The 23,618-nt window shown below is 41.4% G+C and overlaps 1 protein-coding gene across 6 annotated transcripts; it reads left to right on the top strand.

The window, feature by feature from the left end:
- The first annotated feature begins 5 nt into the window (after window positions 1-5).
- caps2 (calcyphosine 2) lies at window positions 6-20,734 on the top strand. Of its 6 annotated transcripts, none has more exons than XM_072710204.1 (17): window positions 6-386; window positions 1,273-1,316; window positions 2,926-2,965; window positions 3,762-3,854; window positions 4,053-4,223; window positions 5,395-5,493; window positions 9,675-9,742; window positions 9,823-9,933; window positions 10,044-10,118; window positions 10,706-10,801; window positions 10,874-10,967; window positions 12,259-12,374; window positions 12,837-12,901; window positions 14,537-14,691; window positions 15,457-15,576; window positions 18,761-18,857; window positions 20,085-20,219. In XM_072710204.1, exons 1-17 carry the CDS (start codon window positions 327-329, stop codon window positions 20,111-20,113), a joined length of 1,533 nt encoding a protein of 510 aa, XP_072566305.1. In that variant the 5' UTR covers window positions 6-326; the 3' UTR covers window positions 20,114-20,219. The 6 variants fall into 6 exon arrangements, with proteins under 6 accessions (XP_072566305.1, XP_023692569.1, XP_023692568.1 ...); XM_023836800.2 differs by having other exon boundaries at window positions 130-386; window positions 20,127-20,734; XM_023836801.2 differs by lacking the exon at window positions 10,706-10,801 and having other exon boundaries at window positions 129-386; window positions 20,127-20,734.
- Window positions 20,735-23,618: the final 2,884 nt, after the last annotated feature.

The raw sequence follows: 23,618 nt of genomic DNA on the forward strand, positions 1-23,618 counted from the left end.
CCTCGTCTGTTTTACTTTTCCTTGGACAATACCTAAGTAAGCTATTTTTATTAGAACTTAAGAGCATTTTCAAAATGGCAATATAATATAAGGCGTGCACTAGCAGCGGGGTCGTCAGGACTGATTTGCAGGATTTACGTGTTTTTTTTTTGGCCTGGCGGACCTCCACGGGAAAATGTTACCAGCGGAAACAATGGTACTGCTGATGGAAGCCAGTCTATTGTACAGTGTTTGTGAAACTATAGCAACAGGCTTCAGAGGCGGGGCCAAGGACAACTCCGATCGAGAAACAAGTTCATTTCACGACACAGGGAAATCTAACAGATATGGATTTAAAAAAAATATCAGTCACTTCAAGACGAGAGTCGATATCTCCGAGGAAAACGGTAAACCAGCGCAAACTGGTCGGCGGCCTAAAACACCATTAAAGCGCTAATGAACTATCAAGTATTTTCTGTGTGATTAAATTTTTATAATACTGTGTTATTACAGGTATGCTTCGCTTAGCGTCCGGATTACGTTCTGTCCAATAAGTCCTTACGCGATTTGGATGTTATGCAAACATCATGTAGACTTTACAAACCTAAACGGCTGCACCTATACTGTACCTGTGCTGCCTAAATAGGGAAGATACTTAATATAAGAGAGGGAGAGTATACATAAAAATAATGATAAGAATAACAGTAAATACTTAAATGAGTAACTCAGATGTTTATAATCGCTGACCATTATTATGTGTATTATAAGGTAGATATGTATAGCGCCGTGAGAGCAGTCGCTGTGTTTACACGGGCTACACATGGTGCATTATGTTCCGTTATCTAATCAGGATTTATTAACTCTATTTTAACCTTCTGGGAGACCTAAAGGTTTATGCGGTCGAACGTTAGGACGTTAAGGGATGCATAACAATCCCTTATGAAAATTCACTATGGTTTCCTATGGTTTTTATGCAGTAACCATAGTTTTTACTATGGTACTTCATGGTACAGTACTTTGGTACTATCCATAGTACTACCATGGTTTGGAAAGACCATGGTAAAACAAAAACCATGGTTTATGACCAAGATTATACTAGGGTTTATCTGTAGCGAAACCGTGATAAAACCATAGTCATGGTTTCCATAGTTACCCAAAAAACCATGAAAAACGGCAAACCATTGTAAACCATGTTTATTTAATCATAGTAAAACCATGGTTAATTTTCGTAAGGGATCGTATTTCAGAGAAAGCACGCCAGTCGTTCTGATAATGATCTTCTTGTTTACACAGGGTGGTAATGGGAAACCGGCCGTCATTTGTTCTCGTCCGGACGAGTAAGCTTCCCCGAAGTTGCATTTTAATCTGCAGAAACGTTGAAAGCCGATGCGATTCTGGTTTATTGCGGCATCAGTGTGTACTTTCATTGTCAAGTTATAATGCAAAACTTATATTGTATGTTATATACAGTATGTCACAAGTGTCACATTGTCCGCTTTCCTGTTATCTGAGGTGTTGAAGAAGTGCCTCAAGAACCATTTGTTCCAGGAACACCTTTATTAGCCTGCATTACACCGTGTTAACCGAATGCTATTAGTGTTGCACTTTGCTGATTTGAATAGTAGTCTCATTTTTTTCGTGCTTTGTTTGAAAGATCAAGCTCCAGTAAGCTCCAGTATTGCTTACACCTTCACCTGGGCATTCAGTGGATGTTCAGTTTAGATGCATTTAGGCCTAATCTAGCTGCACTTAGGCCTGATCCACTTGCTTTTTGCTTCACTTGTACATCACTTTGGACAAAAGTAAATCAAGTCAAACATTATCGTCATTTCAGTATTGCAATATATACATGCATGTGGTGAAATCAAATAGCAAAACTTTAAAAATGACTTTACACATGTATAGCAAAGTGAAAAATGGTTTAAATACTGTATAAAGTACAGTGTAGGGCAGTTCTGTTTGTTATGTGCAAGTGATGCATAAAATGACTAATGCAGATGGTTTATTAAACAGTTGTGAATTTAAGTTGTTGAATAGAATTCCAAGCAGGAGTGCTGAGGGGGAAGTTTGTTGGGGAATCTGATGACATTGGGAAAGAAGCTATTCCAAATACTCTGGAGTCTCCTTACAGATGGGTTCTGGTTGAAGAGCACATAGGAGGGGCGAAAGGGGTCATGGAGAATGCTTGTGGCCTTGCAGATGCAGCTTTTTGTAGATTTCTTGGATGGATGGATGGATGGATGGATGGTAGAGAGGTTGTGATGATGTCCTCACTACTCTCTGCAGGGAACTGAGTTTTGAGGTTTTGTAGCTCCCATACCAGAGAGTGATGTATCTGGTCAGGATGTACCCTATTATGCCCCCATAGAATGTCATTAGGACTGGGGGAGGAAGGCTTACTCTTCTCAGGTGATGGAGAAAGTGGAGGCGCTGTTGTGTTTTCCTTGCCAGGGAGGTGGGTACATGGTTTATAGCTAGTGGCCAATATTAATAATCATGCTATATACAGTATGTGAAAAGTACTTTGTTCATACCATTTTGTTGGTTTCTTCATTACTGTTTAAATCCACATAGCAGTTTAAAGTAGCTCATCTTGCTCCCAAGAAGCTGAGAATTACACTTTTCTAATAAATGAATTCAGCCCAGATTGGTACTCAGTATTCCTAGCTAGCTGTATGTCCAAAACAATTTTCCAACTTTGAATAGATTAAGCAAGCAAAGGCCCAGTACATTTTTACTGAAAACCTGGATATATATTAAATCAAGCCAAACTTTGATTATACAGTTGCCCTGTCATAAAAACATATTTCGATGTCTGAAAAATCCATAACCTTTGTAATCCTAACCCTAGCCTCAGTTGGGTAACCTTAAATTGGGGGCTTAAGGTGACAGAACAGGCTGTTGGAAAGTATGAAATATGTTATTAATGTCTCTTACTTGTTGCAGAGTTCCTGCATTGAATCTACATGAACTGTTTGAGGATGAGGTAAATGATTTAATCATTCATTATTATGTTAATCACTTTTCAGGGCTCTAAGCAAGCATTTGCAGCAGTCTGTTTAGGACATGGACTCTGGCATCTTTAGAAATTTGTCATTGTTGGAATTTTGGTGATCTTGGTAATTTGCTGATTGTCAGTGATCTATAACAGTGTCACCTTTGTAGCTGTTTTTGTAATTGTCTCACCACTTATAGCTACATTTTGTTGTTGTCTAATTGAATGCACACATCTCCAAAAATCCATTGTTTCAGGAGCATGAAAAATGCACTTTCTCAGAAATTAAATAATGCAATGAGACACCCATAGCACCACAAACATTAGCCTAACTTTACATAACTGTCAGCGAGCAATTTAATATTTAAATACACTTACATGGATTGTTGTCACCAAGGCAAATATGTCAGTGTCAACAAGATATACACTAATCTCACTTTATATTCATAATTAACAATAATGATTATTAGCTAGCTATCTAGCTATCAATGTTAAATAGTTTAAATTAGTTATATAAAGTAATCCATCCAAACGGTCATCATGAATACAAATATTAGCTAGCACAAACATAAATATTAGTTAAATTGATGACATCATAAAACATCTTTTCCTTGGTCAGTTGGATGTTAAACACTAGCAGACAGAGGAAGTTGGATGTATTTCATCTCCAAATCCCTGTTTATGTTGTATATCTGTCTTTTTCACTCCTCACCCCATGTCTGCATGTATATACATTTGACAGCCATTGTTGTTGTGCTTTGTCATTGTTCATGTTGCTGTTGCACAGGATGTCACATATAATCCCGCATGTCACATCAGTCCTCCCGACTCCTCGTCTGCCCTGAGCTGGAGTCCTCCCGCCTCCATTCCACGTTACCAAGTCAGTTGATAATGTAATTTCCTCCTCATTGGAATGCCCCTTCAGTTAAATGCACCATCAGCATAGCATGTTTAGCATTTTTCGTTTACAGTTGTATAATTCTCCAGTTATCATGTGCTTTTATCCTAAACATCCAGAGGTCTATCTGGTGCTTTTATGAAGGCACAACATTGGTGATAAGCTGTCAATATCTGTCAGTCCAGCCCATGGGGTGAAGAGATGATGGTGCCCAGTGATCTCCCCCCACCCTCTGAGAGATACAGGATGCGCTATGAGCGGCATGAAGCGGAACTGAAGGAGAGCTGGAAGCCTGACTCCCAGAGGGAGATCAGCAGGCGGGGAACGGCAACCGCTGAACCACCATGGGGGGTACGGTGCCTGTGGATCCCATATAATAACTCAAAAATCATTTAATGGATCTTTTTCAAACTTTGCTGAAAATGATAAAGATGAAGATAGTAACCGATATATTTTGAGACAAAACTGAAGCAGTGCCACATAGTGCTAGAAAAGAAAAGGGCAGTTTTGACACTTGATCCCGCTACCACAATAACTCAGAAAGTATTTGAGTGGGTAAAGAACTGGATCTAGTCAGATTTGGATACCAAATGTCCCCAAATTGAAGCAACACCGCTTAGTGGCAGCAAAGGGAAGGGTGCCTGCAGATGACATTTGACCTTGTGAATTTAATAAGTCAAAGTGTATTTGATGGATCTTGGTCTACACCTGATTTTATTTTGAGACAAATCACCCTGAAACTGAAGCAGGAGTGCTAAGTGGCAGCAAAGGAAGGAAAGGGCAGCTGTAGAACATACATGATCTTGTGAACACAGTAACACTAAAAGTATTTGATGGATTTTTTCCAAACTATGCAGCGACATTGTATGGGTGATGATCTGGAAGTGGTCAAATTTTCACAAATGGCACTAAAATGAAAGCAATGCCACACTGTAGCACGGGGGAACGTAAGATGATTTTCTAAATGTGTTAAAAAAACGTGTAATTTTTTTTTTATGCAGTCTAGTGAAATTTATAAGTACCAACTAACAGATCAGTGAAATTTATCATGAAAACCCCCCTCCCCATTTGGAAAATTTTATCATGGGGGAATTTAACATGTCACCTTAGCCCTAGTCCAGGTCAGTGGTGACACATGAAAGGACAGTGACTGTAGTATTGGGCAAGTACATGTATTGGGCTTTTCATAAAGATTTTTTGGGAGAAGTGAAGAGAGTTGTTTGGTAATAGTTTCAGTATACCGCGGTATTGTCTTTCAGCATATTTTCTAGTGGGGATCCCTCTGGCAAGATTTCACATTATGGACTAGAGTTACTTTTCAACATACTGTGAAAATACAATGTGTGGACAGTATAATGGTATGAAAAATGAAATACCACCTAAGCCTAGTGTAGGGGTGTGGAAGGAGTACGAGTTAGATGGGGGGTGGGTGATGAAGTAGTCAGGCCTGTTCCGACAGCTTCTAGTATTTGAAGGATCACGAATGTATGATTGTGTTACCGGTACTCCTGTGTGCCCACAGCTGGCTGTCTGCGCAGACGATCGTGGTGTGGAGGAAGAAGAGGCTCTTGGGCAGCAGTGCTACTTCACCATGCAGCCGAGCATGAGGAAGATGGAGGAGGTGAGAGTGGAGACTGACTCCCCGAAACTCTCACCTGTCAGGGGTGCGTTTCCCGAAAGTTTTGTAAAGCTAAGTAGTTCATTATCTACCACTTAAGATCAAATGTTAGTTAACGAGTGTTTCTCGAATCCCATCGTAACTAAAGTAGTTTGTAATCTTGCTTTTAAATGTACGAGTGCTCTGTCTCACTTGTTATTTTCTATGTCATTCTTTATTTGAACTTTTGCCTGCTGTTCTGACACAGCGACGCTCCTTTTTGGACAACAAAATAATGCCGATGAAATAATTCAAGGTCAATATTACAACATAAAACTATAATGTTGACTATAAATTAGCGCAAATGAGGCTTGTTGTTGTATCACCTGTATGCAATTTGAATACATAACAGGGTTGTGCACCATTTAGAATTAACTTGAAAATGACCCTGAAGATCAAATAAAATTAATAAAATTGGTTGAAACACGGTGCAAAATCACAATTCAACTTTGAATATAAGGAAGTACAATTAAAATGGAACTGATTTCACATAAATTCATATAAATAGTGTAGATGCAGCTGTAACAATACAGTCTTGCCCTCCTGTTCGAGCACCCAAGAGCCTCCTCTACCCCCGCAGTACGGTCATCTGAAAAGTCTGCGCATGTCACTGTTATTCAGAATGAAAGAATACCACACTTGAGTTGACTCCTTAATTAAATAATTTAGCTGTCATTTTGTGTGCCATGGTGGAAGAGCACTTAATACAGTCACACATGCAGCCGTATCATAAGCCCATTCACCTGACAACCTACGGACACTCACAGGAAAAGCTGCTGCAGACTCCTCACACTGCAGACTCCTCACACTGCAGACTCCTCACACTGCAGACTCCTGGCAATACACATCCATCCATTTCCTGTAACCGCTTATCCTATTCAGGGCCGTGGGGGGTCCAGAGCCTATCCCAGAGGCTGCAGGGGTCAATGCAGGGAACAACGCGGGATGGGGCACCAACCCACCACAGGGCACACTCATACATCATGGGGCGCTAACCAATCACAGGGCACACTCATACACCAGTCACTCACACATGCATACCTATGAGCAATTTGGTAACTCCAGTTAACCTCAGCTTGGGGGGGGGGGGGGGCGGAAACTGGAGTACCCAGAGGAAACCGCATAAGGATGCGGGGAGAACATTCAAAATCCACATATGTGGAACCCTGGCAGAGACTGGAACCCTGGTCCCAGAGGTGTGAGGCCACTGTGCCACCCACTTATGCACATGAATAGGTTAATATGCAAATATCAATAAATACATGCTCATAGAGGAGGACTTTGAGGGCCGATATAAACCAAATACGTATTGTTAGAATAGGCTAAAACAGTTACATGATTTTTATCTTACAATCACTCAAATATAAAGTTCCCTACTTTCATTAGTACATGTATAAGTTAAATATTTACATTTACTATCATGAAAGTAAATCTATTATGTAATTATTTATGTTGCACTAGATTAAGTGGCATTGTTGTGTTGTATGATTAAATTGAATTGCTTTGGAATGAAAAGAATTCAACATTTTACATGGTGTGTCCAATTCAGTTCAAATTCCAATTCATGAATGGAATGGGGCACAATTCATAAATACTGAACAACCCTGGTAGGCTACATAATGAGATAAGCAGGTACACTTGCTATGTGTTCAGTCACATCCTTTGAATTGGGAAGGTGAATCACCCCTCACGACCAGAAATGGCAGGGAATTGTATAAGTGAGCTGAAGACGGCGTTTGATACAGCAGTATCCAGGAAGCCAAGTTGTTTGTCTAAATGCTGTTCTGCGGGTGGCCATTAGCACCTTGGACGATTTCAGTAATGAACAGAGGTGGAGATTTCTGGTCCAGAGAGTACAAATCCAGACCAGCATTTTGTTTCAACCAACCAGTTGAGTATAAAGAGTCTCAGTCACAGTGTGACTCAACTGGTTGGTTGAAACAAAATCTTGGTCTGGATTTGTACTCTCTGGACCAGAAATCTCCACCTCTGGTAATTAACAATTCATTGAGAAACACAGGCTGGCATGGGGTGAAATAATGAGCTTCCTGGTCTGGTGCAGGATAAATTGAAAAGAGGAACACAGCAGAATTTTGCTCTCAGTTCATTGTGTAGCTTCTGACAGCTCTCTGCTTCTACACCACCGGTGGATACCTGCTGACCTAGATGCACATGGCCTCAGGAAGGCTGCTGTGTCCTGCATCCCTGCATGTGTGGATCACTGCATCACTGCACTGTGCACACAACTACATACATTTTCCAACAGGAGAGGATGCCTTGCATGACACTAAAATTGGTTTCCATGCCATTGCAGCCATACCTGGAATTTTAGGTGCATCGGATGGAACCATCAACCCTATTTATATTTGCAGCCCCTTGAATCCCACCTGCACCTACAATGCAGATGGCAAAGGATGGTACATTTGCTGGTGGCTGGTTATTGAGAGACATCAGGCCCCTCTTAGCGAGTACCTGTTAACTCCAGTGTTGAATCCATGTGCTTTGGGCATATGGACGATGTGATTCTGGTGCCTGCACACCTTCCTGGGAGCGATAAGATTTCTTGCTGAAAGCTGCTGTGCTGTTATTCTTGTACGTGTTACAGTACGTTGGTAACATTGCAGTAATTATTTTATTAAAATATATATTTTTAACCACCTTCTCAATAAGCTGTTTAAAGGCTTTTTTTGAGTGTTACTTCCTTTTCCTACTGCTACTTGTCACGTCCGGCTCGTACGATCCTCGTGTGTGCCACGCCCCTCATTACCTACGTGTACTACCCCGATTGTAATCACCTGTTGCTTGTTCAGTTCAACCTGTCTTGTGTATTTAGTCCGCGTCTGCGTGAGTTTGCCTAGATCTGTCATTTGTGATGTTTAGTGCTCGTTTTGCCTGGTGTGCCTCCTGTCCAGTGAATAAACCCCGTTTGTCCGTATTAACGGCTCTACTCGCCTGCTTCCCCGCTCGCCTGCCTGCACGCACGTAACACTACTCTTCATTGCTCTTTTTAATAAGGCAGCAGCATCACATTTTGAGGCCATTTAAAATTTTTCAACAAATAGGCTTATATATTTTGGTCTTAATCTTGGTTGCCTTGGTTTGTTTTTATTGATTTTCTACTTTTTATTTTTATTTACGTTTGCATATGGCTGCTGTGACAGTCATATAACATATTTCACCATTGAAATACGTGGCATCGATGTTCCTGTTATTGACCGTCGGTGCTTTTTTTACGCAGAGGCTAGGGCGGAGCCACCGAAGTACTACTTAAAATTTGTTAATTAATTCTGGAATAACAAAGGGTTTTGGGAAACACTTGTGGATCTCACTCGTTCTTTTCCTACATCGTTCGTTATCTTGTCCGTTATTCGCTAAGATCGATCACTTTTGGGATGCGCATCCCGGAGAGGAATGTCTGCTGTATAAACAGGACTAGTGAAGCTAGGAATTCTTACGAAATGTGTGCCCCCCCCCCCTCCTTCCCTCTAGTCGTGGGTTAAAGAAATTGAATTAGTCTCACTCCTGTTCAGTCAGGAGAATGACTAAGTTTAATTAATAATTTGATAATTTAGGGTGACCAGATAATCCATGTCAGGGAGGACACTCTGAGCTAGGACAGGAATTGTAAATTACCATTTCAATTAAAAGGACCCGAATTTCACTTGAGCAATGAGCTCTTGCTGTGTGCTGATTGGTCAGTCTCCTATAATCATGCATGTGTCACTAATGCTAATGTGAAACAGCTGGATGAGTCTTTCAGTCAAGGAAACAAACCAGTCAAAGCACAAGAAGAGCTGAACTATTTAGCCGAGCACAGGAGCCTTTCAATTAAAAAGTAGTTTGTAAAACCCGAAGTAGCTCAAAGTGTCCTCCCTGACATGGATTATCTGGTCACCCTAGATAATTACATTCTGTTTCAGTATCCTCTGCTTTGTTCCCTGTGCTTCCTGCCATAGGCAGCAGACTCATTGTAACTCTGTGCTGGACTGAGTGGTTATGGATGGATGGATGGATATAATTTTATTATTTCATACATAATTAATTCATGTTTAATAAGCCAAGCTCCATTTTTTAAAATCATGACGGGGTGTCTTGCCGCAATGAGAGTTGCGTGAATGACAGCGGCAGGGATATTGGTCTTGCAGGAGGATGTTGCCATGGAAAAGAGAACGCAAGCTGTGGTGGAGCAGGTCATGGTGGACCAGCTCTCCCGGTAAGCAGGTGTTAGTGACACCTATGCTTCTGGAGTAGTTTTATGAGCCTGTGCTTAGGTGACGTGTTTCGACATCTTAGGGCCGTCATAAGTGACCCTGATCAGAACTCATCTGCTCTGGAGCGAATCCCGTCTGCTGCATTTGGATATGTGCCTTTGCGATTCAAGAAAAGAACACTGCATGAGACAAAGTGAGTGTTTGCTATGGGAGAGAGAGTTTGATGTCTAGTTAAAAATGAGTTAAAGAAGTAAAGTTGCACCACGGGTTTGTGGCTAATTAGCTGTTCCTTGATTTCCTCAGAGTGAAAACCAGCTCGACGATGACGGAGCATTTACTGTCCAACAAGCTGCGTTTCGTTGCTCGTCTGCTTTCAAGGTAGCGTTGTATGTGGTCAACAGGAATAATGCCTATGTGGGTCGGGGGGGCAGGGGCACTGTGGAGTTTGCGTGTTTACCCAGCATTCACACGGGTTTCCTTCAGGTCCTCCAGTTTCCTCAAACGCAACTAAAATTTGCAAAACGGATGAGGGTCCACAAGAAGAGTGAAAGCCACAGTCGTGTGGAAGCACTTCACATTATGCAGTAGACCTACTCTGCAAATATTTTAGGCAGTCAAACAAAATATTTATAGTTATTTTTCTGGGTTTACATTTGCTCAGAAAAAACACCCATAAATGACCATTAAAATGAACATTTTTAAACTAACAAATGAACATATGCAAATTAAGAGTATTACAATAAAAACTCAGAAGAATGTCTTCTGTTCACATTTTGTAACAAGTAATATGGTTATTTTATGGTAAATGTGTTTTTAGTCTGAGGACACTAAAAAGATCATCATAAGTGTTGAGGAAGGTAGGCAGCTAACTGTTGTAATGAAATGGCCCGGATCTACCCCGAATAATAAGTCTGCAACCATCCCCAAGCAGGACTGTGATAAACTCTTTTGCATTTCGTTCTGAGGAACGGCCGTGACGCTAGCAGAGAGCTGGTTGGATTTTTCTTCACTTATGACGATACGTTGACCATATATGAGTACCGCCACTTTGGAAAAAACAGGTAAAAAAAAAACACTTTTTTTTTGGCTTGTGTGATTTTGAGCCGTCATCCTCACCATGTTTTTTCTCCCAGGACCAACGCGCTTCCGTTCATTCCCAAGGGGAGCTACCGGCATCAGTGTGGCAGGAGGAAGGGCAGTCCGTACAGCATCCATGACATCTGCGTGGTAAGCCCGGGGCCATGGTGGTATGGTCCAACCATCCAGCTATCTGTGACTGGTGTCAAGTATGCAGATTCTGTACATAATGTCTGTCATGACAAACCCCAACTGTGTGCCTCCTGGACTAGCATTTCAGATTAGCTTCCTAGCATTTCAGATTAGCTTCCTAGCATTTCAGATTAGCTTCCTAGCATTTCAGATTAGCCTCAGCAGTAGGCAGTATTACTAATGCTCACATTCCCCCTGTGTGGAGCGTTTTGGATCCCTGTGCTCAGCCAGGGCTGGAAATTAAGTTCACCTAATCAGTTTAGAAGAAGGCCAAGTACAAAATGGTGAACACTAACCCGCCTTCTAGTCAAAAAAAATAAAAAATACTATGCATGTCAGGGTACATTTAACTGCGTGGGTAGTAGTAAGAAAAGGTTCTACCCTTGGGATTTGCAGCTGTCTGATCTTCATAGCACTTGCAGCAGAGAGATTGGGATTCTCTCAACATAACCACGAGCACGGTGTAGCACCAAACTGGACGATGAGGCAGTAGGCACTGTATGCCAGTGCACTCACCACACAGTAGCTAAGGTGGTGATGGGACAGGAGAGAATTCACCAGATATAGGCAGTGTGCGAAATACCCGTCAATATTCGAGGGAGGTCCCCATCTCCCTATTGTTACCGATCTTGAGACCCACTTAAAATTTTGCTTTTGAGGCTTTCAGGGGGTGTCAGACCCCCCTGGACCCCCCGTATTTCGCACACTGGATATAGGGGATGATTAGGAGGCCAAATTTGATAGGGTCACTGGGTAGTTTTAGCTAGCACATCAGGGTACCACCCCTACTCTTTCAAAAGATCCCCAGGGATCTTTTATGACCTCAGAGAGTCAGGACCTTGGTTTTACATATCATCCAAAGGATGGTGCCATTTCAGCCAACTCAGTGTCCCCATCACTGCACTGAAGCATCAGTACCCACACAGATCACAGGATGGGCTCCACTGTTGGTCACAGTGTCACCATCACTGCACTGGGACACTGGGATCCACACTGCCCACAGGATGGGCTTCCCTGTTGGCCACACCCACACCTCTTCCAGCAGCAACCTAGCTTTCATAGTTGGTCTCGCATGCAAGTACTAGCCATGCTAACACCTGCTTAGCTTCAGATGGTGTACTTAGGCTGAACTGCAGGTGATATGACTGATAATTTCAAGGCTGAAGTCTATCAACATGGCTGCCATTCCTGCGGCAACACTTTCTCTTATTTTTGGGATTTGTCGCTACCGGTCTCTGAATCATAAAAGGGGGCCAGCTTGCTGTTCTCCACAAGCGGACAGAACCTGCCAGAGTGTGTGAGGCAGAGACCTTGGCTGTGGGTCCGAATCACTGACGTGGACGAGCTGACTAAGAACAAGCTGCTGTGAGTGCACGCACATCGGTTTAGTTAAACTGTTAACAAAGTTAGCATTGTAACAACTTACCCAATATCAGTTCCTCATAGGCTTCAGTTCATATCAATGTTAATTTTATCGAAAACTAAAACTAAAATTATTAGACGATGAAGATTTTTTCATTGACAAAAATGAGACGATAATAAAATTAAAATGAATCTATGATGCCAAGAACGCTGATGAAATATATTGATGCTTATTAACGAATAAAAATGTGATGCAAATGTCAGGAAGAGACAAATTTGAATGAATCTGAATTTTGGTTTTAATTATACTTAATTTAATGATACAATTCATTTAAACCAATTTTAGAATTAGTGGAATATTTCGATTAGCAATGTTTCATAAATACAACAAGACTACTACATAACTATTACAACAGAGTAGATATTTACAGTTTGGAAGGAATGTGGTTTATAATTTGCTTGCAGGTGCTCAGTTGGAGACGGTAAGCAGGACGAACTTGAAGACAGGAACACCCTGAAAGTCATTCAAGGTAAATATTTATTTAATATTATTATTTAAATTCTTTAATCATTGGTGTCATCATACACGTCAGCACAGCGCGATTGGCTTAGCAACTCTGTAAGCAGTGCAATGTCACAAGACATGCAGTACGTGAAAAATATGTACAAAATACCCAATTAATATGCTCAAGTACAAATTTCATATATACGGATGAGCCATAACAAAACCATTGACAGGTGGAGTGAATAACATTGATTATCTATTATTATCATATTGATATTGATTATCATAGGACCAGTTTCTTCCCCACCGCGGCCCGCCTCATCAATAATGCCAGGAACACTCACTCAAATTCTATTTCTCCATCCTAGCACAAGCATGCACTGTCCACTGCTGTATCATATTTCACATACACTAACTATTTATATTTATATTAGTACCTGAACATACTCCATGTATATATATTTATATATTAACCACCTCATCTCTCGAAGTCTGGCACCAACCACCAAAGCAAATTCCCTGTATATGTGAACGTACTTGGCAATAAACTCGATTATGATTCTGATCTTATTTCAACAGCCTCTGTTAAGGGTGCACTTATATATTAAGCAAGTAAACAGTCAGTTCCTGAAATTTATGTGTTGGAAGTGGAGAAGTGGGCAAGTGTAAGGATCTGAGTGACTTTGACTAGGGCCAAATTGTGATGTGACTGGGTCACAGTGTCTCTTGTGGGGTTTGCCTGGTATGCAGTGGTCAGTACCTACCAAAAGTGGTCCAAGGAAGACCAAGCAGTGAACTGGTGACACCCAAGGCTCATTGATGCTTGTGGGGGGGTCAAGGTTGGTCCAATCCAACAAGGTTCAGAACACACAGTGCAACGTAGCTTGCTATGGGTGGGGCTGTGTGCCCGTAGACTGGTTAGAATGCCCATGCTGACCCCTGCCCACCACAGAGAGTTCCTACAACGGCCACGTAAGTGTTAGAACTGGACCATGGAGTAATGGGAGAAGGTGGCCTTATCTGATGAGTCACGTTTTTTGTTACATCATGTGGATGTACATGTGTGTCATTTACCTGGAGAAGGGATGGCACCAGGATGCACTATGGGAAGGCGGCAAACTGGCGGAGGCAATGTGATGCTCTGGGACACCATGGGTCCTGGCATGTTACTTTGACAAGTACTACCTACCTAACATTGTTACAGACAAAGTATACCCCTTCATGGTAATGGTATGCCCCAATGGTAGTGGCCTCTTTCAACAGGACAGTACGCCATGAATTGTTCAGAAATGGTTTGAGGAACATGAACAAGAGTTCAAGGTGTTGACTTGGCCTCCAAATTTTTCAGATCTCAGTCTCGGGATGTTCAGGACAATCACATCCGATCCATGGAGACCCACACCTTGTAACTTACTGGACTAAAAGGATCTGCTGCTAATGTCTTGGTGCCAGATACCACAGGACACCTTTCGAGGTCATCAGCCATAACAAATGGGTTATCTGCCTCAATGGGTCAGAGCTTTTGACGGCACAAGGGGGGCCTACACAATATTTAGCAGGTGGTTTTAATGTTATGGCTGATCAGTGTATAGTATGTGGTTACCACATTGGGGTAAAAACTGTGCCTAAGTCTGGTAGTTCTGGCTTTAATGTCATTCAGGGAGGGTGCGGGAGAAGCTGAAGGAGAGAGGTATTCGCACCCTCGTGAGTCTGGGGCAGCACCTCCAGATGAAAGAGAGAAACGGCGACGGGTTGCTGACAAGGGATGAGGCCTGGAGGGTTCTAGAGGAATACCGGCTCAGCTTGTCTGACAAGGTGAGCCTTTTGGCAGCGCTAAACATTCTCACAAACTAAACAATTAGGAGAATGTATCACTCCCTGACCTTTGGGTGCGTGTTATACGTGTTGTTCGTTGCTTATGGCCTAATTAATGAATTTCGTAATAAATAAATGTGTCTGTAGTCTCCCAGATTAGCTCCAGACCCTGAATAGGACAAGCAAGTATGGAAGATGGATGGATGGATGGATAGCTTTAGTAGATGCCAGCAATCACAAACTCCTTACTTAAAAATGTCAATACGTTTAGCCTCAGTTTTGTTTGGTTTGGGACAGGGTTATTATCGTTAATGAAACTCACACTATAAGAAAACATTTTTTGTAATTTTTCATAAGACATGAAAATAAAATAACTGCAACTAAGGGGAAAACTATAAATGTTACTTCAAAACTAGCAGAAGTTAAATAAGCACAAAAGTCAAACATTTTCTGTTACTGTTTTTTAATACTAATAGTATTTCTAGTCTATCCCTAGAAATAAAATAATTGAAAATTGAACTGAAACTAAAATACACAAAAACCAAATAGAAATATTTAAAATGAAAACTAGTAAAACCTCTCTGAAAACTACAACTAAGCTGAATTTCAATTAAAAATTGAAAATAATATGAAAATAAACACTAAATTTAAAAAAGAAAACTTAACACTGGTTTGTGCGCATCGCTGATGTTTTTTATCATTTCACTTTTGATTCAGTACGTTGTCTTTGCAATATGTATGTCTCCCATCCCCCACCTTTTTAAGGAGCTCGATGATATCTGGCGTATCCTGGATGAAGATGGTGATGGTTGTGTGGATTGCAGTGAGTTCATTCGAGGTGTCATTGGAGAAATGAATGAGTTCCGGAAATCTTTTGTCCGAAAGGTAAAATAGTTCGACATGGTGTATGTGAACCTATAACACTACCCAACCCCGTATTCATGACTCTTAGTCCACTACCCTAACTTGTGTTCGAAACTATTAATCCACATCCACGACTTGTATACCCGACCCTAAACCATTAAACTAACTTGTATACCCTAAATGCCTATTACACTTCACTACCCTAATCTGTTCACCCAGATCCTAACCACCTAATCTAACTTGTTTACCTAACACTAAAACATCACCCATATCTGTATACCTGACCCTAAACCAATACTCCAACCTATTTACTTAAAGCTGAACCTTACCCTAATGTTACCCACACCTGTTTACTTATCTTGTGTAGGAGAGTCACTTCTGACAGGAAGATAGTTGAATGTATTAAAAAAATTCAGGAGAAAATTGCACTTTAGCATATTCTGCACAATGGATTCAGTTGGTTATGGTTTCATAATCACTTTCACCGCAATGAATCTAATTAATGAGCCAGATCAGGAATAATCCGATATGCTTGGGAGACAGATAAGTCTACAGAGATGCACCATTTCTCAAAATTAGCTGTTCCCTTCAAAAAGCAGTACACTAACTTTATAGATGGCATCTCTATCATCAGAAGACTAGCTGAGAAGGAGATAGGGATATGTTGACAAACCCAACAGTTGGTGATATTTAGGGTGGCTGAATATTAGTGTGAAAGTGTGACAATGCCCAATAAAAGATCACCATGCTGATGCAGAATTTCCGCTGGTAGACTCGCAAAACAAGCACCTCAACAGGAAATGAGGTCAAAGAAGATGATCAGGCTAAACAGGAGTTTAACTGTCCAGGTCATGGATGTTAATCATTCGGAGAGATTCTGACTGCTGGTGATGACAGATATAGAAAAGAACGCACCATGTAGATTAACAATTCAATTCAACTTATGTTTATATATAGGAAAGAAGGTGTTACTAGGCCTGTTGGGGTTGGGGAGACTTAACCTAACATTGCATGTCTGAAGCGCTACACCGTCTCAGCAGGGATCAGCAGTCTTTTGGAATGAACAATTCTGAGAATTTGTCACTCCCTGTCCTTTGAGTGTGTATGGTATGTACTCTACATTGCATTTGGCTGAATATATAACTACAAAATAAAAACACAAAAACACTTCTTAAAAATGTCAGTGCATTTAGCCTCTGGTGTTTGTGATAGGGTTATTGTTGTTAGTTTCATTAACACTATAAAAAGCATTATCATTATCATAAACTTAAATAAGACACGAAAATAAAATGCGAAGCTAAAACTACATGAAAACTATAAATATTTCTGCTAAAACTAACTGAAATAAAAACAAATGTCAAACACTTTCTGCTATTATTTTTAATATTATTTTAAAGTAAGATTTCTTTGTCTTAAATGACATTTAATAACACCTGGTACACATTTTGCCCGCTCTGAGGACATTAGCACATAATGTGCACTGTGTATTCAGGCAGGATTCTCTGAAGATCAAACACGTATAAAATAGCTTTGCAACCTTCAGTCTATCCCTAAGAATAACTAACTGGAACTGAAACTAAAATGCATAAAACTAAACAGTGTCATTGAATCTAACTAATGATCCAGGTTGGGTTGATATATTTGGGGGATGGATAATCCTACAGTTTTTTTTCTTCAAAACTTATTTGGTACATTGGGCAAGTACCAGGAATTTATTTGTCTGCTAATAGGATTGGCAGGACAAAGGAGATATGGTACTTTACTTTGCATGTCTGAAGCCCTACAGTACATCCTTAGAGCAAGGATTAGCATTCTCTTAGAATGAACTCTTCTGAGAATTTGCCACTCCCCGTGCTTTGAGTGTGTATTACATGTACTGTTCATTTAATAGGAAAGATGAAGGTGTTACTGGGGGTGTCAGAATGAGGGCAACACCAACAGGAGGGCTGGCAGCTAAACGCTCAGGCCGGGGGGGTGGGGCACTGCCTAGCCTTAATTAGAGCGGGTTGCAAACCTGCAGTTTCACTATCGGCATGGAAACATGGGTGATCTCTCAAAGTAGTTTATTGTGAACGTTCAATATACTGATATTATAACCTTGTTTACAATCAAGCCTGTGGGATTAAAACAGAAATCTAACTGGTTCCCTAGGTGATACGGAAGGTTCAAATTTTGCAACCATCTTGGATTTATCAGAACCTTGGAATGTTTTACCTGAAAGACAGGGTTAGGGTAACACAGCTGGGAACAGAGTAATTAGGAGTAGCGGGAATGACAGAATAGGGAAAGCTAAAGTAACAGAGCTCAGCTAAAAGTAAAATAACAGGGCTCTAACGTGCTGACAAAATGAAATGAAAGATGAGTTTTGTTGATGCTAGGGGGAAATTATTTTGCATAAAGCAGCAATGTGTGTGAGTACAGGCAAAGAAACATAAAATACAAAACAAGACAAAATGCAAGACCCTACATGTAATGTAGACAAATAAACATAGTGCAAATAACATGAAACAGTACACAGACATAACACCCTGAAAAAGAACGTAAACAAAGTAAACAAATAGATATGCAGTACCAGTCAAAGGTTTGGACACACCCATAGAAAGGTTTGCATTATTCTATACATTTTAGAATAATTATAGAGACACCAAAACCATAAAACACATGCCATTATGCACTGGCCAAGAAAGTATTAAACAAAAAAATGATAATTTATTTGGTGGTGGTGGGGGTTTGGGGCGGCAGCTCCGTGAGTGGGAACTCAAAAGGTTGTCGGATCAAATCCCATGATCTGCCGAATGATCCCTCCATTGGGCCTCTGAGCAAGGCCCTTAACCCCAATTGCTCCAGGGACTGGCTGACCTACATTCTCCTCTACACCATTTTCGTGAGGTGGCCTCCTGTGATGCTTTTCCAGCTGTCCTGACGGAGGTCCCACATATATCTTGAGCTCTAATCGGCAGCTTTTCCATCACTCTCTGGCCAAACTCCCCCCAAAGCATTTCTACTGTGTTTAGGTCAGGTGGCCAGGTCATGTGATGCGATACTATCACACTCATTTGTAGGCAGTATTGGGAGCAGGTGTTGGGGTGCCTGATGGCAGTAGGTAGGAAGGAAGACAGATAAGGAAGGAAATTTAATGAAAAAGGTATGTATGTTGTGCTTGTGGTTCTTATAAAAATGAAATAATATTTCTGCTGGTCTTTAGGCTTACATGAAGCTTGATCCCACCAAGTCTGGCCACGTACTCATGACTGATATTGAGAAGTTCTACTGTACTAAAGGTCACCCAAAGGTCATCTCAGGTAAGAAGATGGGGTGATCAGTCCATACACGAAAAGAATTGTTCAATGCCTTGATCACCTCATACGTATATCTGCTAGGTGAACTGGCGGATGCTGGTGTTGGACAATTACCACTTCCCAGAATACAATGGTGATGGGATGACAATGAATGACTCTTATTAATTCTATACTAGACGGGCGATGTAGTCGCCTGTGAATTGTTCCTATAGTACACACTAGAGCCCCGCATTGGGACTGGGGTCCTGCGGGACCCAACGCAAATCTCGCAGGAGCGGGCGGTTTTAAGGTTGCCCCAGACGGGAGCGTGCGGTTTTAAGGTTGCCCCAGACGGGAGCGGGCGGTTTTAAGGTTGCCCCAGACGGGAGCGGGCGGTTTTAAGGTTGCCCCAGACGGGAGCGGGCGGCTAAAAATAGACAGTGGGTCCCAAGATTGTTGGCAGGATGGATGTTGGCAACAAAATTAAGGCTGGAGAGTATAAAACTAAAGAAAATAGTAGAAAATCAGATATTTGGAAAAGCTTTAAAATTTATTTTGTGTTATACTGTATGTTCGCGTTTGTTCTGAACCATAGTATTAAGTTGTGATGTTCAGCAAGTTTGAATGTATTTCTGTGAAATGTGTCTCAGGGTTTTCTGCGCGGATATTTGCACAGCTGATTAGTTTTTCGCCTCAGTTTGTATGTGTATTTGTAATTCAAAGCTGAGAGATTTTTGTTAGGGATGCACCGATACTGATACCGGCATCGGGCCGATACTGCACTCATACACTGATACTCGTACTCGTAAAAAATGTCCGATATCAAGGACCGATACCACTTAATTGCAACATTACGCTAAAACTCAAAGCTGCGGTATTTTTTCAGACTGTAAGGCTTGTTCTGCTAAAGTGTGAAGAGGAGGAAGGGACAGCACGCCACTGAATTAACACGAGCAATTTGATCAAATGACGCACCATAGTGCAGAGTACACGGAATTTGCTAATGCTAGCAGAGAAAGACCGCAACAACAAACTTTAGCGATATCCAAAGCTGAGGTATCGTATTGGAATCGGGACAGTAAAAGTGGGATCGGTGAATCTCAAATTTTTGTTGAATTTGTTTTTATTTATTCTGTTCTTGATCTACTGACGGGAGCTGGATTTAAAAAATAGTCCCGCGCAAGGCTCTAATACACACCTAAATGTTGGTTATAATTCCTTTTGGCTGGTCCTGTCTGCTTTATCCATAAGATGGCACCACTGAGCAGCCCGTACCCTGATTACTGTCCTCAGGGGAGGCCACAGAGGAGGAGCTGCATGCTGGCTTCATGGAGACCCTGCAGTGTGCTTGCACTGACCTGAAGACGCTCTCGTACGGCACGTTTGAGGACTACTACGAGGGCCTGAGCATCAAGATAGCTGACGACCTGGACTTTGCCAGTGTTTTGAAGAGCTCATGGGGCATTTGAGCTCTGTGTGCTGTCACTGTGAGAGCTTCTCTGAATAACTGACAGGCTGCATCCCAGGGACAATGATAGTGAACACATGGGACAATAAATGAATTCAAATTATTACTAAGCCATACAGAATGCAAACATGTGGCCATTCATGAAACTGAAGATCTAGACAAGCAGTTTAAGAATAAGGAGCAAGATATTTTTGTTAAAGAATAGCCATAAATGATAGTTTTTCGATTCTTTCTGTCTGTAGCCAGAATAAAATTAAATCTTTAATAAAAAAAAAAAAGTTAGTCTCACAAAGATGTTTTCAATATTGCCAGCAGATGGAGCCAAAACCAAAATATTTTCACCATCATCCATCTTTTTTTTTTTTTTTTTTTGCTTCTGTGTGGCACATTTGCCATTATCTAATACAAACTTCATACATGCAGCAGTTGTTAACATTCTTGTTTTGTTCTTATTCTGCATATGTAATGAAAAGTAATTCATGACCAGCTGGCTACGTTTACAACCCAGCTTGAGTCGTTCGGAATATGCGCTTGTTAATCAAGTATCAGCTGGTTGGCGCTGAAGGTCTTTTTAGGTTAGTGACAGTGGTGGGTAATTCAGGTACAGTGACAGTGGTGGGTAATTCAGGTACAGTGACAGTGGTGGGTAATTCAGGTACAGAGACAGTGGTGGGTAATTCAGGTACAGAGACAGTGGTGGGTAATTCAGGTACAGTGACAGTGGTGGGTAATTCAGGTACAGTGACAGTGGTGGGTAATTCAGGTACAGAGACAGTGGTGGGTAATTCAGGTACAGAGACAGTGGTGGGTAATTCAGGTACAGAGACAGTGGTGGGTAATTCAGGTACAGTGACAGTGGTGGGTAATTCAGGTACAGTGACAGTGGTGGGTAATTCAGGTACAGAGACAGTGGTGGGTAATTCAGGTACAGTGACAGTGGTGGGTAATTCAGGTACAGTGAGAGTGGTGGGTAATTCAGGTACAGAGACAGTGGTGGGTAATTCAGGTACAGTGACAGTGGTGGGTAATTCAGGTACAGTGACAGTGGTGGGTAATTCAGGTACAGAGACAGTGGTGGGTAATTCAGGTACAGTGACAGTGGTGGGTAATTCAGGTACAGAGACAGTGGTGGGTAATTCAGGTACAGTGACAGTGGTGGGTAATTCAGGTACAGTGACAGTGGTGGGTAATTCAGGTACAGAGACAGTGGTGGGTAATTCAGGTACAGAGAGTATAAATCCAGACCAAGAGTATTCAACTGCTTGGATCTGAACTACCCATCTCTGGTTAGGGACTATTTTAAAAGCAATAAAAAGCCACAGACAATATATGTGGCTATTACAGTGTTTCCCAAACCAGTCCACGTTTTTGCTCCCTCCCAGCCAATCAGGAACACCAAATACCTGGTACAGGTGTGCTGGCGGCTGAGAGGAAACAAAAACGTGGACTGTCCAGGGTTCCCTGAGGACTGGGTTGGGAAACACTGGGCTATTAGAATATACTCTTGAGAATGTTAATGAATGAATAGTGGGTTGTGGCTAAATTGATCTCTTAAAACTGCTTCATATGTGAACCCAGATAAGTCTATAATAAGTTGTTGCTGATGATTTTAGACTATTGAAATATAATCTATGTATCTTGTATGTATTTTGTTCATTCCGATCAGTTGATGGCTTCAAATTGCCATTAGTATGTGGTTGTGTGTGTATGTCAGACTCCTGTGGTGCAGTTGTTCAGCGGACTGCAACTTACTGGCCATGTCTGGCGGAACCATGCCGTGGTTGTGGGTTCATGCCTCACTGGTAGTATGTGCTTATTCCAGAATTCCCCTCTCGGATGAATAAAGTTCATCTCTTCTTGTCATATTAGTCCATGTTAATACTATAGGAGCTGACATCACAAATAGGGTATTCCCTGTGCCTCCTGGAAGGGGCTTTCCGTTCACTGCAGCCCAGAATTGGATAAGAAGCCATGGAAGATTGTTGGATGGATGTAAGGATGAATGGATGGAGTATCACAAGAATACACATGCAGAAAACCACAAAACCTCAAAATTAATTCCCGACTTTTAATAGAGAACTCAGAAACTTCACGGGTTACTAAGAGGCAGCCAGTACAGGAGCTCCTCATACTGCAAAGCATGGAGTCGAAGGACCTTGATGAAAGAGTAGAGAAAGAGAAACCCAGCAAACTCAGCCACCTTCCTAATAAGCAAGTAATTCTCCCCAGGCAATGCTGTGGGCTGAAGCACCAAGCTGGAACTTTCCAGAAAGTGACTGATCGTGGTTGCTCTCTGGTGCCCTCTGCTGGCACCAGCTGTGATTAGCTGAGGATGCAATATGGGATCCAAATGGAGCAGCTGGTTCTTTATTAAGAGTATAATGCATTATAAGAGTCAAGCTTTGACTTTTTTTAAGGATATGTTTTGGCTTCGTTCCAGGTACAGAAGAATTGCTCGACTAATTAAGACCATAATAAGCTGGATGTTGATTTTATTAATGATTCACAAACCAATATATCATGACTCCTTGGTCTGTAGCGAGCAACATCTTGCAATTTAAACGACTTACGAATCAGAAAATGTACCAATACCTCCATGTAAGAAGACAGAGCTGGGATTTCACCTTTAGATTTATTGGTCTGTTTCAGATCACAAACATTAATTCATGGTAAATTGCATACATTGTTATTTTTTGATTCCTGGTCTCAAACAAATCCTACATAAATCCTATATATTCTTTGTGGGGGGTGAGCTCGCATCAAACTGGTGTTAGGGGACTCAGGAAGTTTCAAAGGAGCTATAAAACGGAAACTGAAGCATTTGCATATAATTACCCAAAGATCAACCCACTAACTAAGCCCCTACACCTTCTGCGTCTTTAACAAGAAAGAAGCCTCATCGGGACGCATTAGGGTGAGTCGCGGTGGGAGGACATATGCATCTATAACCATTTATGGACATTAATATCCAAAAAATTCAGATGTTAAAGGACTGTTGGCGCCATTATCAATCGATTGTAAAAGATGCCAAAAGGAAACACTTCTCTGACTTAATTCTGTCATATTGTCACAATCCTCGTGTTTTATTTAAGACCATTGACTTTGTTCTTAATGCACCCCAGACAGATTGTATTGAGCCCTCCCCTGTAGCATGTGAGAATTTTTTTACGCTTTTTTCTTGAGAAGGTCTCCTTCACTAGGGCTCAAATCTCTCCTTTTACCTTTGACCCCTCAGTCTCTGTTCCCTGCCCCGCCGTGTTTGACAGGTTTGAGCCTGTGACGTTGTCCTATTTAGAGGAGATTGTTGGTCGTTTGAA

The sequence above is a fragment of the Paramormyrops kingsleyae genome, chromosome 1 (genome assembly GCF_048594095.1).
Source record: "Paramormyrops kingsleyae isolate MSU_618 chromosome 1, PKINGS_0.4, whole genome shotgun sequence".
NCBI classification, from domain to species: Eukaryota; Metazoa; Chordata; class Actinopteri; order Osteoglossiformes; family Mormyridae; genus Paramormyrops; species Paramormyrops kingsleyae.

Coding starts and splice junctions, on each gene's coding strand:
- caps2 (XM_023836800.2), top strand. CDS start 327: ATGGATTTAAAAAAAATATCAGTCACTTCAAGACGAGAGTCGATATCT. Junction 3,855..4,052: donor CCTCCATTCCACGTTACCAA/GTCAGTTGATAA, acceptor AATATCTGTCAG/TCCAGCCCATGGGGTGAAGA. Junction 15,577..18,760: donor GGAAATCTTTTGTCCGAAAG/GTAAAATAGTTC, acceptor GCTGGTCTTTAG/GCTTACATGAAGCTTGATCC.